Source organism: Lathamus discolor, chromosome 3, assembly GCF_037157495.1.
Source record: "Lathamus discolor isolate bLatDis1 chromosome 3, bLatDis1.hap1, whole genome shotgun sequence".
NCBI classification, from domain to species: Eukaryota; Metazoa; Chordata; class Aves; order Psittaciformes; family Psittacidae; genus Lathamus; species Lathamus discolor.
The window spans coordinates 116,415,438-116,435,285 of record NC_088886.1 but is presented as its reverse complement, the minus strand read 5'-3'; the positions used below and the strand labels follow the sequence as shown (position 1 = coordinate 116,435,285).

General features: G+C 36.1%; 1 protein-coding gene across 1 annotated transcript in view; it reads right to left on the bottom strand.

Moving 5' to 3' along the window:
• LRP1B (LDL receptor related protein 1B) overlaps positions 1-19,848 on the bottom strand; it is a 585,099-nt gene that overhangs the window by 256,946 nt on the left and 308,305 nt on the right. The window contains exons 15-21 of the mRNA XM_065670655.1: positions 18,479-18,601; positions 16,615-16,755; positions 13,314-13,439; positions 11,283-11,399; positions 5,692-5,772; positions 4,257-4,424; positions 3,045-3,227 (exon numbers count right to left, since the gene is read on the bottom strand). Of these exons, the coding sequence (XP_065526727.1) occupies positions 3,045-3,227; positions 4,257-4,424; positions 5,692-5,772; positions 11,283-11,399; positions 13,314-13,439; positions 16,615-16,755; positions 18,479-18,601 (939 nt within the window). The remainder of the gene's footprint in view (positions 1-3,044; positions 3,228-4,256; positions 4,425-5,691; positions 5,773-11,282; positions 11,400-13,313; positions 13,440-16,614; positions 16,756-18,478; positions 18,602-19,848) is intronic.

Here is a 19,848-nt window from a genome sequence, read left to right as displayed (position 1 = left end):
GAAATTAGAAATGTCACTCTGAAATCTGTTCACTCAAGCACCATGCAGCATTTTGGCTGACTTTGGACATCACGGCTCAAGAACTGCACAGGTCGGAAAGTTCCAGTGAGACCAACAAAAATACTAAAGGTTTAAAAAATCTAAAGTAAAACCAGAAGATATGCAAGGGGAAAAAAAGTATTTGTTTATTCAATAAATGATGTGGTTAAGGAGACACATGACAGACATCTTCCATATTCAAAAGACTTTTATACTGGTGAAAAGGTGAAGACAATCAACTAAACTTGCAGTAAAGATTCAGATGACTTATTAGGAAAAAGTGTTCAACTATTACAGGCAAGTTACAAGAAAGCTATCTATGTAAGTTATAAAATATACACTATTGGATATTCTTAAGCGCGTATCAGAAAAGGGGCTAGATATGATGGGTTCTCAAGACCACCATTAATCTAAAGCAGATAAATCTTTGGCTGAAGGCTGACAAATGCTGAAACTGCAATATGACACACATGCCTGTGCCATTGTGACAGATTAACCACAGCCAACAAAAGCTACAGTAAGAAAAGACCCTGCAGCTACTATTTACAGCCATAAACCTAAAAAGAAGTAAGCAAAAAAGTGGGCAGTAACATTTCACTATTGCTGTTCTCACCAACTGTCACTGCCCTCAAAATGTATTGGCTCTTGTCCCTCCCCACCCATACACACATTCCTACCCAGACCCATCATATTCTTTATTAGGAAACCAGATCACACCACCAAGCAGTCTCTAATCGAAGAATTAGCCATTTTCTCCTTGTATGAGCAATTCTCATAAGTGTAGAAGCCAGACAGTATTATTTCTTTAAATAATCCACAGAGACAATTATGTGTATTCTGAAACCAGAAAGAATCATGACAGAAGCCCAAGTTTCTCAGAAACCCATTACTCCTTTATTCTACCATATGTATACTACTGAAAAGTAGCTAAACAAGAATCTGCTTTTGCTGTTTTCTCTTCCAATGCATTACTAACATGCCTGCTCCGGAAGAGTGATTTTGCTTCTTCCCAGACTGACAGAAAAAAAATAGTGAAAGAAAAAGAAAAGGATTAAACTATTACAACTGATTTCTAAAGTGATGCTTTCACACAACCAATAAGCTTAATTTCATCTTCCTCTCAATCAAAGCCATACCACTGAATTTAGCAAATGCTTGATGACAATTTTTTTTTTTTTTTTTTGCTGTCTTTATATGTGGCAGCCAGAGAAGTCACATTTCATGCTTCTTCCTGTAAAATGACTGAGGTATTGCTGTCCTTGTGCACAACTAAACATAGGTAGGTGTATAATGAGGCAATGCAAGTTTGAGACCTTTTCCCCATTTAAGCACCGGGAAAGAGACAGTACCAGAGATAAAGTGTATTTCCAGTGTCAGGGTTCCTATTAGCCTATTTCAGGAAAAGAGACCTATTAAAAGTGAATAATCTTTTTACTTATTGAAGCTGCTTCATTTAACAGCTTCTTGTTCTATACATCTGTATGGAAACTGTAAGAACACAAAAGGAAATGTTTCTTTAGACAAGATGCAGTATTCCATATTTATTTAACCATACATTATGATTTCTAGGATTTAAAAATCCAAGTAGCACCAAATCTCCAAGCATTTCTAAGACTTCCCAAAATAATTCACATAATAAAAACAAATTCTGTTCACACTAGATCTGAATAAAGCATCTTACATTCACACATTACTTTTGGACAGAGCTCACACAACCAGCCTCCAACATTGATCATGCTTAACTGTAATACAGGCATTAGAATGGGTTCTTCTCTCCTGTTATAATTAATTGCTTAATGGCAACAATAGTATTGCTTGTTATATTTTGAATTAGATTTTGCTTTGAAAGTTAGTTTACCACTAATACTTCATTAAGCTTTGAAATAAATTATTAAAAGATTAACACATTGCTGACATGCATTAACTTCTTCCTAACTGGACTGCCCCTTCAGAAAAGACCTCACCTGGAGTATTGTACCTGGAGTACAGTTCTGGTGTCCTCAACATAAAAAGGACATGGAACTGTTGGAACAAGTCTAGAGAAGGGCCACGAGGATGATCAGGGGACTGGAGCACCTCCTGTATGAAGACAGGCTGAGAAAGTTGGGGCTGCTCAGCCTGGAGAAGAGAAGGCTGCATGGAGACCTCATAGCAGCCTTCCAGTATCTGAAGGGGGGCTATAGCTGGGGAGGGACTCTTCATCAGGGACTGTAGTGACAGGACAAGGGGTAATGTATTAAAACTTCAACAGGGGAAGTTTAGATTGGATACAAGGAAGAAATTCTTTATTGTAAGGGTGGTGAGGCACTGGAATGGGTTGCCCAGGGAGGTTGTGAATGCTCCATCCCTGGCAGTGTTCAAGGCCAGGTTGGATAGAGCCTTGTGTGGGATGGTTTAGTGTGAGATGTCCCTGACCATGGTAGGGGGGTTGGAACTAGACGATCTTAAGGTCCTTTCCAACCCTAACTATTCTATGATTCTATGTTCTATCAAAGCATTACTTTGCAAAATATCCTCATGTAAAGACTGTTACATTCTTTCACAACTTTTAAGGCAGTACACTTAGCAAAATTTTATTTTAAACATACTCACACTATGTATTTTTCTTTCAACATGAAAGTTCTAATTTCCAGGGCTGCAGTTCTAATTCTTTGAAGTCTTCTAGCTAATTACTTTATACCATTTAAATCAACTTATTTCTAGGGCCAAAGTTGCAAAATAGAAGACTATACCTGGACTTTTAAGTACCAGTAAATGCTAAATTTAAATATTTGGCTTGATGTATTATCACACAGAACAGTTTCAGCTTTAAGTAATCTCAAACCCCATCCATTTTATATCGCAAATTATTAAACAGGTTAGAAGTATGTTAACGGTATTTTTCTGGTATGACTGCAATAAGTAACATCACCTCACTAGCATAAAGCAGTATTCAAACAGTATTCACACAGACAGATGCACACACAACGAGTGAATTTCTGCAAAACATATATCCAAGCTCATACCTGTACTCTTGCAGGAAAACTTTGTTTTTTCATCACACAGTCGTATAGTTCCATTACAGCCTTTTTCATCACTACCATCTTCACAGTCCTTTTCTCCATCGCACCGCCACAACTCAGGAACACAGTTCCCATCAGGACTGCACTGAAACTCCTTCCCACTACATCTTCCAGTAGAGGGAGTTTCTTTGAAAAATAAGAAATTACACTGAAGAATTTGCTCATAAGTGTTACTTCCATGCCAAGCCTACAACGACTTAGAATCCCCTTCCTAATCAAAGCCAAAATCAAAAGTATTCAAGCATAACCCTCAAAACTCACTATTCCTTCTTAACTCGTCACTGCAACACAAGCTTCAAGATAAGCTCTTTCTTATTCTGCTCATTCTCTTCACTGCCATTCCACCACAGACTCAAGGTAAACACCAATTTGTTTGGTTTTTTTTTTTTTTTTTTGCACTCCTGTCAGACAAGAATGAATTTAGAGATGTAAAGAGGACCATGGCTGATAAAAGTTTTCCTGGTGCTTTCTAAGCCCATCCTTACACCACATTTCCTCCTCCTTCAATCTACTCTTTCCCAAGAAAGCCTATGTCCTAGTGGACCAATAAAATTGTGTGTAATTACTTTGCTGTGGAAAAATCACTATGAGAAAAATATTCTTCCATTCTTATCTGATTGTTTCTTATCCTTTGCTACAAGCATCCTCCCCTTTTCTCCCCATCCAAATGAATACAGTGCATGGCACTGAAATGGGACTGTAGTCTTGTTGCAACATCTTTATGCTTCAGTAAGACCACTGGAAAAGCAAAACAACAAAACCATCCCACACACAACAGAAAAATACAGAGCAACAATAAGAGCGTTACTGCATAAAAGCCCCAGAAAATACAAACAGTAACTTCAGGAATGTTGCTTACTGTCTCTTTATCTAGGCAGTATGCATCTCTGACAGGACAAACATCGTGTTTAGCACAATTCAGTGAAGTAAAACTACAAAAGTTCTCTCAGTACAATACCCAGTCCTCTTTCAAATGCATTCTTCTTCTATGATACACTTCTCTATTACCATTTACACTTGACATTTTTTCCATACCAACCTTTACCAAGGTTAAAAGCATTTTCTTTTTTTCATTGACTAAAGATGGGTCCTTTGTATTTATAATAAAGTATTCTCTGTGCCTATATGTATGTAAGGAGAGTAAAAGCAACTAACCTTCCTTGCTGCAGTTTGTTTTGGTCTCATCACTGAAATCTCCACAGTCATTGTCACCATCACATGCCCAATGACTTGGAATACATCTACCATTATAACATCTGAACTGATCAGCTGAACACGAGTGAACACAGCCTAGTTCATCACTTCCATCACCACAGTCATCATCTGCAAATATTATTATTTTAAATATAATAATGATAAAAAAATAAAAAGAATGTGAATAAAAGATATGAGGAGAAAGAAATATTTCCAAGAAGGCAAGAGAAAAAATAACATCCGGTAAATAAAATCGCATGCTTACTGCCCGCAGGCATAGGGTAAAATTACTTCTAACACAGGTAATTCTTTAATTTACAAACAGCACTTCACTCTGCCACTTTGGATAATCTAAAATCTTACTTACTCACAGCTATTCAGCCACAGACACCAGCAAGCACGAAAAGGCTGTGGATTTTTTTAATTTCTTTACTTGTGTTTAACTACCCAGGCTTCCAAACAGTATTCTCAGTGATTCATTAAGTTAACTTGGACAGTTAAGCACATTCACTTCATACAAACCAAAGTGAAAATCTAATGTCAGAATTTCTTTTCAATTGTATTGCAAACGTTATTTTCATGTACTTGGAACAGTGCAAGAGAGATGGCAGCATATAAATAATGGTGGAATGTAGTTTCCAATTACTCTATGCTTTAGTCATTACAAAAATCTTAAAGACAATTCCCACAATTTAATTGTGATTGCCAAGACGGGGAAAGACAAATATGTCAGGTAAACACTAGAGGGTCTCCTTGCAGAGAATCTGAGCAAGCACACTATGATAATTTGGAGAATCTGTCCATTTACAGCTATGAATTCCTGTCAGCTATATAAAATCTTAATAATAAGAAATGCTATGGTGGATGAGGAACCAACCCAATGTTATTAGGACTGGCATGACATCACTCCCCTATCAAAAGCTCTGAGAGAAGGTTAATTTTAACAGCTGTCATTCAAATATGTAATCTTTCAGACAAAAGAACTATGTTGTCTTAGCCATCCCTCTCGAGCTTTAGTGTTTATTGAATTGAACGCACAACAAAAAAATCAGATACTTCAGTCACTGGAACTATTTTGTTTTCTAAAACTAGAAAATAATTTCATAAGCAACAGCATTATTATTATTTTTTTAAACAATCAAAGTTTAAGTCATACTTTATGATATAGAAAATACTGTTTGTAACTATTACCATATCATCCACTGCATCATTCTGTGAAGCTTCAATATTGCTGCTTTCTAGGTCAGGTCAGTAATTTAAAAATATTGTATTTATTCTTTGACCACTTACAAAACAAACTAGCAATATCAGCCTCAGAAGAAAAGAGTGGGTATCAAAACAATATTTATGCAAGATCTACCATATCCATTGCAGATATAGAACACCCGATACTTGCCTGAATCACAGAGCCATTTGCTGCTAATGCATCTTCCATTTCTGCATATAAATTGACTTAGTGGCTCACATGTTGGGAATTCTGTGGAAGTGTTAAAAAAGAAATAAAAAAACTATTTAATGCATATCCTATTTTATAATATTCTTCCACCTTCTTACATGCATAAATTACACAAGTGTATTGTATGAAATATTTTCACCTGACAGATATATATCTAGAGAGGAGAAAAATGTGTAACACCAAAAAGAGAGGATAAAAAGGTTTTTAACTGTAAATACTAGTCCAAATGCTATCCTTCTTCAGCACAGATCACTGAAATGCATTATTCTTTGTCATATAAGGTCCTACATTCCCATCAGACCAGGGCTGTCTTTGCCACTAAGCATGCTAATATTTATGACTAATTACTACAGCTTTATGACTGATACAGACCGTATTTTCATTGTATGTATTTACATAAAAAAGTTCTCCAACTGCAATAGCACTGCCATAAGATGGAAAATGGAAGACTATAAAATGAGAAAGTTAAGTTCCAAGCAAAAGAGCATTCAAGAAAAAGTTATTGTACACATACATTAAAAATTTCCAAAATTATAGTGTCAGTACTTACAATTATTTCCTCCAAGGATTCCAGTAAAAGTAGTAGAAAACTGAGATCATTTATAGGGACTCATAAAAACACATCTCTGTGTAACACAGATATGTATTTAATATGCTTCTTTTTTCAGCTTCTTTTTATTCTAAGACCTATCATACAGCTCATACAATTAAGATGTTAAAGATTGCTTGCACCCATTCAGTTTGGAAAACACAAAACCAACTTTACAAAACCTGACAATTCGTAGGAAACAATCTGAAAGTCTAACTTGATTCAAAAGGAATAAGGAGGAGTCTAAATTCTATATAACGACCATCAGAACAGTCAGATACCTCCCAGCAACTTACACTAATGCAAACCAAAGATGACAACATGGCCAATCTGCCTGAACTGCTACTTAAAGGCAAGTTTGTACTCCACTGAAGGATTTCAGGTTGGAAGTTCTTACACAGTACAACGCAAATGCAACAGAAATGTCCAAAATGGTGCACTGTCCTGTCAGCCGCACCATAACTGCCCAAGTTGAGAACAAATCCCCAAGTGCATTCCTCAGTAGGTTGCTCTAGCTACACTGGGTTGTTCTAGTGTCGCTACAAATAAAACAACAAAGACTTTGACAACTACGCCATGTAATTAGTACTGAAAAGGGTTTTTAAACTTTTAAACCATACCACATAAATGTAAAATTTCCTTAGGACAAGAAATGAATTAGTCTCTGAAGTCAATAAATTTCTGTTTGCTGTCTTTGGTGCAGAAGATGTTTTAAAGTTAACTGAAAAGATGGCTTGGTTTTTGTTTTTGTTTTTTGTTGTGTTCTTGTTTGTTTGTTTGTTTTAAAAGTCCAGAGGGAGTTCCAGCTGACATTCACGCATGAAGTACCAAACCAAATCAGCTGTATCAAATAGTAAAATTTAGAGATCACCAAAAACATTGAAAGACTGAAGTGATTAGTCTGCTTCAACACAGAAAAGGGTAAGTTGACAGTGATGACAACTACACTCTGTCAATTACTCCTGGAAAGCTTTGTAGGGTTTTTTTTTTTTTTGTAGGGAAAAAAATAAAACACCAAAACCCACCACTTTTTGCTGTCGGGGAACAACAAAAATCTGTTCTGAGATAAATAAGGGAAATGTGCAATTATGATGGTACTTAGCTACAATATACACTTTATGTGGTTCAAGCAAAGCTTGCAGCCATTTTTAATTTTGCTTTTCAGCTGTTGAATAATTTTTTCCACAAATTTAACTCACACATTAAATGTAATATTCCTGTTTGCTATACATGAATGCCTTCATGAATGACTACATGAATGACTTTCTATTCATCTGTCTAACCAAGACCTGTATAAAAGAGACAGAAACTAATGCAAATTAATTGTGATTATGCTGGCCACCACCCCTGTCATGATTCTCAGCCCATCACAGTCTTTCTAAGGATGTTCTGCAGTATCTCCAGTATTTGCTTCTCACAGCCCCAGTCTCCACCATCATCTGCAGCTCCCTCTCATACCCTAGAGGACAAGCACAATAATTTTCTCGTTGTCCCTATGGTCTCCTCAGTACTGTTTTCCTTTCCTATGTTACAGAAAAGAGGTGCACACCTTGTAGCTGATTTACAGCCATGTCTGTGCCAACTGTCCTGAAAACAGAGAAAGCAAGAAAGGAGTCTCTTGAGCTCACAGAGTACCCTCTCCACAGTATAGGAATCAATCTCATTTCTCTCTGCTATCCAGCTGTATCATAAAAGCTCTGATTTTTTATACTTCTTTCACCCTTCTATTACTGAGTGCAAATGTTATAATAACTAACTGATAAACATATGGACAGAAAAAACGACCATGTATTGTTTCCTTTAGGAAAGCAGTAATAAAATAAGGAGAGTCTCTTTTCAAATTTTCTTCAGGAATGTCATGCTTCTTCACAAATCTGGTTGTATCTTTAGAAAAAGTTTATGCATTTCATCTTTGCAGTCCTGCCCGCCCCAGCTATATGCCAATATAAGCATGCTTAACTTATTGAATCAGTAGGAGCCTAAAGTTTACATAGTTAAAGACTTGTGCAGTTAAAAGTCAACACTTTGCAACAGTAACAAGAAGCAAACCATTATTTTACTTTTAATATTAAAACTTGTGAATACAAGAATTTTAAACTGTTTCATAGAAGAAAATATATATCACTAAATAGAATAGCTAAATAAATGTCATTAGCATTCCCATTAGCCATCAAATCAAAAGGGAGAATGAAAAATGAAGTATATGACACATTTGCACAACCACTGTATTTGAGGAAAACGAGACAAGATTCTAAAACATGAAACACATGCAAAGTTTGGCCAAAATGAAAAACAGCAGCCCTGAGGAAAAAGGTTTGCAAGTGTTGGTTGATGAGAAGCTCAACATGACCAGGCAATGTGCATTCACAGCTCAGAAATCCAAAGGCATCCTGAGCTGCATAAAAAGTAGCATGACCAGCAGGTCAAGGGAGGTGATTCTCCCCATCTACTCTGCTCTCAGGAGACCACACCTTCAGTACTGCAGCTCTGAGGCCCCCAGCACTAGATGGACATGGACCTGCTTGAGCGAGTCCAAAGTACCACCAGAAAGATGTTCAGAGGGCTGGAGCACCTCCCCTATGAGGACAGGCTGAGAGAGTTGGGGTTGTTCAGCCTGAAGAAGGCTCTGAGGAGACCTTAGAGAAGCTTTCGGTACCTAAAGGGGCTAACAAGAAAGCTGGAGAGGAGCTTTTTAGAAGGGTGGGTAGGGACAGGACAAGGGGGAATGGCATTAAACTGAAAGAGGATAGATTTAGATTACATATAAGGAAGAAGTTGTTTATTGTGAGGATGGTGAGACACTGGAACAGGTTGCCCTGGGAAGTTGTGGCTGCCCCATCCCCGGAAATATTCAAGCCCAAGTTGGATGTGGCTTTGAGCAACCTGGTCAAGCGAAATGTGTCCCTGCCCAAGGAAGGGAAGTTCGAACTAGATGATCTCTAAGGTTCAACCAAACTGTTTTTTGATTCTATGAACCAACTGCTGATTAAATGATCTGAAGAAATATTTTGTATCAGCTGAGAGAATACCAAACACAACACATAGGAATAAATTACAAAGATGAAATTAACATCATTGTACTGATAAGATGCCTGAGAACAAAGAGTAAAGCTAATCAGATAAACTATTATTGTACCCAGTGCCACACTGTATCATTGCATAGAATGCTATAATTTTAGAGATTGCAAAATATACATTCACTGGGATGACCTATTCTACATCTGTACATAATAGAACTTACTTGATTTGAAACATGGCAATTAGATATCTACCTTAATAATATTCACACTGTTACTATCATAATAATTTCCTTTTTATTTAGATTTCATCAAATATGTAATCTATTTTGAAGTAACTGATCAGACACCTGTTACTGTCAATATAAAATTAGTTTGCTTTTTTTTCTGGTTATATCACTACTAAGGAAAAGGAGGTCAGTAATAAAAAATAAGCCAAGAGACAGCAGATGAATGTTCCAGGAAACGTAACTTTTTAAATGTTAAAATCCTGAAAAGTCCTGAATGCAGTTAAGACAAGTAGGAGATGCTGAGTATTACTGATATGGAGCTAAAAAGTAACAATTCAAACTGAACTAAAAAGTATCAGCTGGTTGCCAGTCATGCATAGTTTGTCATTAAACAGATTTAAGGGATTATGGATGTACAGAATTTATTGACTGGATCCTACATGTTGCCTTACATAGATTCTCAAATAACTGAGGTCCTGGAGATTTATATTTATGGAACACAGGGCATCACAGAGTCAGCCTACGACTTTCATCTATGCATTTAGTTTGTATTTTTTTCTTGCTCTCCACTGCCAGTGATTCATAGGTATTGAGATTTTTGAAGAAAAAATTGTTACTAGTAATAGAACTCTAGTAACTCTACTGAAAAGGTTTACAGCAGTAAGTTTCAAAAAAGCAAAGAAAGACTATGCTTTTCCAACTACACTGCTTTCATTATTTCTCCCTGATTAAGAAAATGCTTCATTATATCTGAGTAAAATACAAGTTTAACTACTAAGCATCCTAAGAAGTACACCCTAGATTTCAATTTTTCTGTGCACTTCACTTTTACAGGACTGGTGCTACTAAAATAATCAGTCTGTATTCTTTCTTGAAAACTCTTGAAAATTCATTTCAAACCACATCCTACTATATTGTGACACACTTACTAATTCATATTAGTAAGTCAAGTAATATCACAAATATTACCTCGTAAACAGGGAACACACCATGATACAGTATTTTGCAGACAGATCATTGACCCTTTTGCTCTCAGACTCACAGCACTTACCTGACCTGCCAAACAGATGAAAGCAGTCATTATGACTTACAAAAACCTTAATTGTTTGGAAGCAGCTGATTAGAGAGAATACACCTCTTCTTGCAATATCTCAGTAAAGCAGCAATTAGCAGAGCTGCTGATACTCTCTTGTTATAAAAAAAAAAAAAAAGACTACTTTTTTTCTGCAAAATACATCAAAATAGCCTTCTGTTCAGACTTGAAAAAGTCTGACTTTACTGGCATCTAAAATATGTTTAGGGGGGCATGTGAAGTGGTATATGGTTGACATACAGATCAATTTTTGAGGCTGCAGTATTTGATTGGGGCTGTAAATTAGAAAAGTGTTGATCGCTCTGCATATTTGGCATTGTAGTTAAAAACTTATTAGCAGCCTTTGGTTTGGGTTTATTTATTAGTCAAATAAACTGTATTTGCCACTTCAGAACAAAATATTATCAGTTCATATAAAAATAAAAAAGCTCCTTATATTTTTTCTACCTGGCAATTCATTTGAGATATCCTCAGGTATTTAACTTTTTCATAGAATAATTTTACTTTTTTTCCTGGGAAAAAAAACCCCAACAAAACCAAACCAACCAACCAAACAAACAAAAAAACCCCACAAAAAACCCCAAACACCTCAAAACACTCACCACAGGATGTCATTTCATCAGTTTCATCTCCACAGTCATCCTCCCTGTCACACAGCCATGACAATGGAATACAGCGCCCATTCCCACACGAAAAATGGTCAACCTGACATGTTCTTGCTGTCAAGAAAAAACACTCCAAAAATACAAGGGAAATGGACTCAATCTGTTAGAGCTCTGTATGTAGAAGTTATGTGTCTGTATATGGAAGCTGCAAGTCTGGAGGACATCTCTTGGCCTACTGCAAGTTTTACCTGATCTGACTACACATAATTAATCTCCTTTGAAAAAACTGAGGTCATCTGCAGGACTGTATTCTACCTATGTTGGGTAGATTTCTTAGTGGTTTCTCCATCATACGAGAACATGAAGTTTTATACGTAATTATACAAAACTAAGTGGTAGAAGAGCACCAAAGTTTGCTAAAATTTCATTAGCTGTAAAGTTGAAGTAAACAACAATCAGCATAAAAAAGTCTAGCAATTGAAATATTAATAAACTGCATTTCATAAACAATGATCTAGTAAAATAATTATTTACACAGAAAATGTAATATACAAAGTGTGTGATGTGCCTGGTCTCGCTGTTCTTATAATCTTTGCCTTTGCAAATACACAACTGTAATGATCCACTAAATGAAATTAGGTATGTCTTTCTTCTGAAGAAATAAAGATCACTAAAGAAACCATGCTACGTAACTACATAAATTACTTTGAAAGCTGATGAACAGTAAAACTTCTATAAAAATAACATATAAAGCTGACATTATTTGTAATTCATATTCAAAATGTGAACCCGTAACTACAATGCCAGTGATAGCAACATGGATTTGGATTTAAAATTTAAGATTTAAAGGTTCATCTATATGTGGCTCCACACTCTAAAAAAAATAAATTAAAAAAAAATTAAAAAAAAAAAAGGAAAGACTGACACATCAGAAAGCCCAATAACCGAAAGAATATTTCTTCGTTTGGTATTATCATTACCAGTTTTATTTTTCTTCACAGAAGTAGCACAAAATACAACAGAAGAATGTAAGTTTCAAATATTTCAAAGAAGTATTTTTTAAAACATGAATAGTGCTTGCCACTGCAGGAACAAAATGAAAAAACAAGAATACAGAATTCAACCCATAGCCAACTGACACTGGGATAAAAAGTATGGTCTTAAATCCAACTCTTATCTTACAAGAAAACAGTAGAATATCATAGGATATCAAGATGTATGACAATCCACAGTAATACCATAGAGGTGATATGGACACTCTAGGTCTGCAGTTTGGCTAGTGTGCTTTTACCTAAATTGCACAACTAACAACTAGACTGACTGTTTTTTATATGCATGAAAATTTAAATGAAGTAGAACAAGTTCACGGAATATTGTAATACACGATGTACGCTGTCTATCCCTGCATTTCAGTTTAAAATAGTCATCAGCTTATTGATATATATTTTGTGTAGCAGATATTTAACAATTGTTTAGTATACTCTATCAACAAGCATTAAACATCACTTCCATACAAGCAATGGACTGATTTGGAGCTCCGTGATTTACTGCAGTGGAATCGGTAAGCAATCTTCACCTTGGCATTTCCTTAAAAATCCATTAAACAGTTAGGAACTTAGAAATTAAAACAATTTCAAGGTACCAAGGGAAACTTAACAACTAACTATGCTTTTGTCAGCGTAAAATTAAATTTACTAGTGACATGGCACTCATCATAACATATTAACAAAAAAAAAAATTCTAACTGCCAAAAAAGGATTAAGCAGGGAAAATTTTGTACCTAAGCAGTGCTTTGACAGTCAACCCATATGGATAGACTAAGTGCTGAATTACTTTAGAAAGCACAGTCAAGAATAAAGATTAATACAATTTAATTTTCAGCTTAGAGGCATAAAAATCTGAAATAATTTAAAATGTCAATAATCAGACTACTAGTAGCAGACTGATTCAGTTCAGAGCAGTCTTGAACTGTTTATAGAGTTCTCAAACTGGAGTTTGAGAACTTGTTTACACAAGTAAAATTTTTACCTGCACAGGTGTTATTGGTTTCATCTTCATTATTACCACAATCATTAGCTCCATCACAAAGCCACCTCTTGGGAATGCAGCGATTATTTTGGCACTTAAAATGATCATCAGGACAACTATGATTGACTGGGAAGAAAAAAAGAAAAAAAAGGTTTCCTCCTAAGAAAATGATTAGAGAAAAAAATGTTGAAAATAATATATTAAATGGTATTCCCTGGTGATGCAGTTAGTATGGTTATCCTGTATATACAGTCGCCATGATAGAAAGATTGTTGTAAACTAGTCAATTTAAAAAATAGGGTAGTATTTCAATGAAAATTAAACAAGATTCTCCTATCATACTATCATCAATATGGAGATTCTCTTCTGCTAACTAAGTGATAAAAGGTATCAGCATTTTACAGTGTTGCTATTTATTTAAAGAAAAAATGTCCTCAATCCCATTTTATCAAAGTGATGAGGTTTCCAAACTGAAATGCATATAGAAACCACCAACACATTGAAGGAACAGGAGCAAATTCTGTGTATATCCAAAATATTATACTACAGTGAGCAGGGATTTAGACAGGTTATAAAATGCTTCTAAAATGATGCACATTACTGTCAATGGTCACATACAGATCTGTTAATTACTTACCACGAAACTGTAGGTGTCAGAAAGGGAAATATGCAACACAGTTTAAAACTGATGAAAAATCTGGTATTCGGGAGTGAACAAGTATCTCACAAACATGTTTTTGCTAGTCCAGCATCATGGAAAGGGTGAAGACCGAATGCATGGAAATTATGTAAATACTACTGGCATGCTCTTGCAGCTGTAGTAAGTATATATGTTCTGCTTCTTTTATGCCAATAACAAGATCATTAACCATGTTTAACCATGAAAAGTGCAAGGTCCTACACCTCAGTCGGAGAAATCCCAGGCACAGCTGTAGGTTGGGCAGAGATTCAGAGCAGCCCTGTGGAGAAGGACTTGGGGGTGTTGGTGGATGAGAAAATGAACATGAGCCAGCTTCAGTGTGCACTCGCAGCCCAGAAAGCCAACCGTATCCTGGGCTGCATCAAAAGGAGCGTGACCAGAAGGTCGAAGGAGGTGATCCTGCCCCTCTACTCTGCTCTCGTGAGACCTCACCTGGAGTATTGTGTGCAGTTCTGGTGTCCTAAACATAAAAAGGACATGGAACTGTTGGAACAAGTCCAGAGGAGGGCCACGAGGATGATCAGGGGACTGGAGCACTTCCATATGAAGATAGGCTGAGAAAGTTGGGGCTGTTCAGCCTAGAGAAGGAAGGCTGGGTGGAGACCTCATAGCAGCTTCCAGTATCTGAAGGGGCCCTACAAGGGTGCTGAAGAGGGACTCTTCACCAGGGACTGTAATGACACGACAAAGGGTAATGAGTTAAAACTTCAACAGGGGAAGTTTAGATTAGATATAAGGAAGAAGTTCTTTATTGTAAGGGTGGTGAGGCACTGAAATGGGTTGCCCAAGGAAGCTGTGAATGCTCCATCCCTGGCGGTGTTCAAGGCCAGGTTGGACAGAGCCTTGGGTGGCATGGTTTAGTGTAAGGTGTCCCTGCCCATGGCAGCGGGGTTGGAACTAGATGATCTTAAGGTCCTTTCCTACCTTAACTATTCTATGATTCTATGAAGATCTATTATTAGTGGATCTTGCTAATCTTGATCTACACAAGAGCAGTAAGCTATAAACTTTCAAATGCTGGGTTGAAAATAATCTTGAACTATTTTCCACCTACTGGGCCATCCAATCTCTTTTTTAAAAAATTTAAGATATATCTGAAAACAAACAGTATTTAAAATGAAAGGATGTCTTGCAGGTTTATCCTTGACATTTCAGTAGCTTTTATCTTTGACCTTTCTACCCATCCTTCGTACAGAAAACAGCACAGAGCAAATGTGGTATCAACAGCACATGAACCCTTCATGAGTATTTTGTGTGGAGGGTGCAAGAACATTGGAAGCAAAGAAGAGCATATCAGTTCATGTCTACAATTGACAGGGAAAAAAATAATGTATTTTAATTTCAGTAAAGCAGATGTGGTTTAGAGAAATGATTTAATGTTAGAAACAGGAAGCATTGTTGCAAACTAAGCAAGGAAAGGAATTTTGACTGTTGCAATTCAGATTTTATAGCAGCCTATCTAAGTATCTTCAAGGAGTGACAGAGATACATAATTGATATATTTATTATTATTTTTAATTTCAACAGCAAGAAACGATTATAGCAGGTTCCCCACGACCATGTCCATGTAAGTTTTGAGTATCTCTATAGACAGAAACTCTACAACCTCTCTGGCTAATCTAGTCCAGTGTTTGACTATGCCCATAGTAAAAAAAGCATCTTCTTGTGCTAAGATAAAATCTCATGCTTTTCAGATTGTGTCCATTACCTCCTGTCCTGCAACTGGGCACTACTAAGGGCCTGACTCCCTGTTCTTCATTTCCTTCCATCAGGTATTTATACACATTGGTAAGATCTCTCCTGAGCATTCCCTTCCCCCAGGCTGAACAATCCCAGCTCTTCCAACTTCTGGGACAGATGCACCAATCCATCATCTTAGCATTTTTTCCCTGGACTTGGTCTGTAAGTCCCTGCCTTTCTCCCATTTGGGAGCTCAGAACTAGGCAACTCTCCAGGGGTGACCTAAATCCATCTCACTGTCCACATACCTAACTCATCCTTTGTCAGCTTGTTTTTTGGATATTAAGGAAGTGTCAAAAGCCATGCTATAGTTAAGGTAAACAATATCTGCTGCTTTCCTATCATCCACCAAGCTAGTCATAGCATTGGCAAAGGCTATGAGGTTGGGTAAAGTGAAATCTCTTCATCATAAACCCATGCTGACTACTCCAAAACACTTTCTTGTCCTTGATGTCTTTGGAAATGGTTGCCAGGACTAATTGAACCATCACTTTCCTACAGGCTGAGGTGCAGCTGGCTTTGCTTTGTAAATGTTGGATTTGAAATATTCTGAGACCTCTTACAACGTGAGTTATCCTGCAACTCATATGAAAAAGTGCAAAAAATACAAACATCTAAAGAATCATTAATGACAATGTCAAAACCAAAAGATGAATGCTCTTTTAGTATGCTATGAAACGAGTACACCAGCGTCATTTGAAAGGAGGACTATTACTATGTGAAGGAAAAGAAGAAAATGAAAGATTTACATGAATTACTCCAGAATTATCACTTTGGTTTGACTCCCATCAGATTAACATTTTGTTTCCAACTGCCAAAATAAAGTATGAATCGTGGGTTAAAACATAATAGCATACATACAGCATATTTCAGAATGCTCATCACTGCCATCCAGACAGTCATCATCCCCATCACAGCGCCAGCGATCCTGGATACAACGTTTATTGTTACACTGAAACTGTTCAGCTTTGCATAACTGTGGTAGCACTTCTCCATGTTTAACTAGGAAAAATATCCAAGAAGCACATCAGTTTTATCGGCTTGATACATACAGAATGCAATACTACCTTCACATAAATAGATATAGATTCCTGTTAGTACTTTTCAGAGCAGGTTTTTTTAGTAAACTTTGTATATTTGAAGAAGTTCCCTCTGAAGACTGTAGCACCACGCATATCTGACTGTATGGTTGAGGTAACACACTTTCGATAACTAGAACTTTGAACAGAATGGCATTCAAACTGTTTGGCGTTTTTTTTTTTTTTTAATTGATACTTAGATGATAGCATAAAAATACCAGTTTAAAATATTGCAATGCCTCATCAACAGTGAAAAGAAAATATTCTTACAGACACAACAAATTCTGGTGCATGTTAAAAGGCTAGAAAGTGATTCTTGAAAAGCTGATTCTTGTTTCCAAGCAACAACTCAAACACCTGCATTATGCACTGGTACAGACTCGGCAAAGAAGAGAGGATAAAATTCTGCCGAGATTGAATTAAGTAGAAAGCTACAAGCTTATTAACAAATCCAGACAGATGAATTTATCAACATAAGGTTTAGAATGCATAATGTGTAGAATCATAGAATAGTTAGGGTTGGAAAGGACCTTAAGATCATCTAGTTCCAACCCCCATGCCACACATCACTCCAGGACCCTCTAAGGAACACTAAAGTCCTTGGAAAGATCTGTGCAATGATGCGTGTTGGGGAAAAAGCAGGAATCCTGCTGCCTTGAGATTTGAAAGTGTCTAACCTCTCTTCCTAATGCTTACACTCCATTTTACCAGTGAGAAGCCCATTTTCCAGTATTTTCTGCTAAAAGAAAAATAGTTTTCTTTAGTAACAGTGATGGCTCTGCAGCCATGCATATGGGTCAAATTCAAGGTAATTGCAGGCTCAATAATGTTCATCCTGTTATGAAATAATTCTTATACTTTACTCATCTCTATGAGGATTATTGCTGGAGACCTCTGCACAGTTGTACACACTACACTTGAAAAAATAGATCAATGGGGAAAAAGGAGAATTTTGAGTAAGTTACAAATACCAGGTCTAAACATTTTAAAAATACCTGCATTATACCGATTTATTAATTTTAATTTAAAAAATCCACATTTTAGTAACAACACTTTTTTTGTATGTTGTCATGAAGATATTAAAGCAAGATATGAAAAAAAAAAACCCAACAAAAATAGCTCCCACCCAAAAAAACAAACCCCCAAAACACCACCAAACAAGACTGCAAAATTTGCATAGTCTATTTAGGACCAATTATGCAAAAATATATCTGCTTGACATTTTATTAACAGTTCCAGCATGAATATTTTCAATGCCACGTTTCAACATAAGATACATAGTCAATATTATAATCTGAAACCAGTTTATACAGATTTAATATCATTATATAGATTAATTTCTGGTATTTCTGATATTCTTTAAAACAGGACAGTAAAACATTCAGTGCTTTATCATATCAGACATTCTGAAATATTTTCCAAAGCATTTTATCATCAAATACTGTGTAGTTAATATTTTGTCTTCTTTGAAAAATCTTTAGTAAACTGTTTTCAATTAGAATCTTTATTCAAGGAATATTTATTTGTCGTACAGAACTGCAACAAGCCTTTAGCAGACTACACTTTCTTGTTTTATTTTTAGATTCGACTTGATCCCTTAACAGCAGTATCAACTCTGATACTCTTTAAAAAAAAAAAAATCTTACTCTTGCAGGTTGTACTGTTTTCCTCCAAAAGCTGATTATCAGCACAGGCACAAACTCTGCCTCCAGGAACAGCTAAACAAAGAGTGCTGCAGCCTCCGTTATTAACACGACATGCATTATCACCTGTGAAAATGAAAAAAAAAAAAAAAAAGCAACCTGAACAGCTCTGTTAGACTATTTTTTTTTTTAGAATCTGAGCACACGAAGAACTTTTTACAATTATGTTCCTCTCATTTTAGGGACACGTTATTCTCATAGTTTGGTTATTACAGCTATAATATTCAAACTATTTTAGTTACAGTTTGCAATAACCTGTAAGAAGAAGAAACAACTATACCATAAGCTCACAACATTCCATATTCCTCTTTTATTAGGAGAATAAATACTCCAAAATATTTAATATGACACAGCAACATGCACATCGTAGTTTTAAGAAATTACACAGCCTATAAAGGAATGTTCTGAAGTACGATGGCATCTGCACATGTTAAAACAATGTGATTACAAATGCAGACCAAGAAAATGAAACAGAAATTAAAAATACAATGAGATCTATAACAGACACAGTACAAGGCAGATATATTCCACTACTCTTTTCTGAACACATTTACTATTTCTCTGTCTTCTTTTTCTGTATTATTGTTTCTTCACAAAAGCCATATGCTGTTCACATAAAGATACTGACAGCTGTCAGGTGGTTTTAATTATCTGCCAAGGACTGTTTCATCCTTACTACCTCATTCTTTAGTCAAGGAGACTTGGAACCAAAGCCCTCTGAAGCAAATGTTACTAATTCTGTTTGTGTCACTTTGGTGACCTAATTGCTTAGATAAGCACTCCTGAGGCCATTCATCTTCTCATGATCAAAGCTCTGTTAATTTCAAGTGCTGGTGGTAACTGACTACGAACTGGCAAGCTATAAAACTTCACACGAAATGTGAAGGCTGGATCATGATTTTAAGATAGAGCAGTTTCAAAATACTTTGCTGGATCTTGCTTTCATGTTTTTAACTATGACATAAAACACTGAACAAAAATCAACTCCTTTATTACATCTATGTTCACCAAAACCCAAATAATATGAACAAAACACCAGAAGAGTAAACGATATATTTGCATCTAAGTCTTGGAAAACCTAAGGTACACCACCACCTCAGAAAAAGTAGCCTTGAAACTCTCTGCGTCTTTACAGGGCCACCTATTATACAAATCAAAGAATGTCAGTAACACAAAGAAGGTACTAGAAGCTGCCAAAACAAACCAATCTAAATCCAAAATTATAGAGCACAAGACAAGTTAACCAAAGAATATAAATTAGTTCATCAGATCACTAAAAAATACCTTTTATTCTATAGCTTTATTCTTTAAGA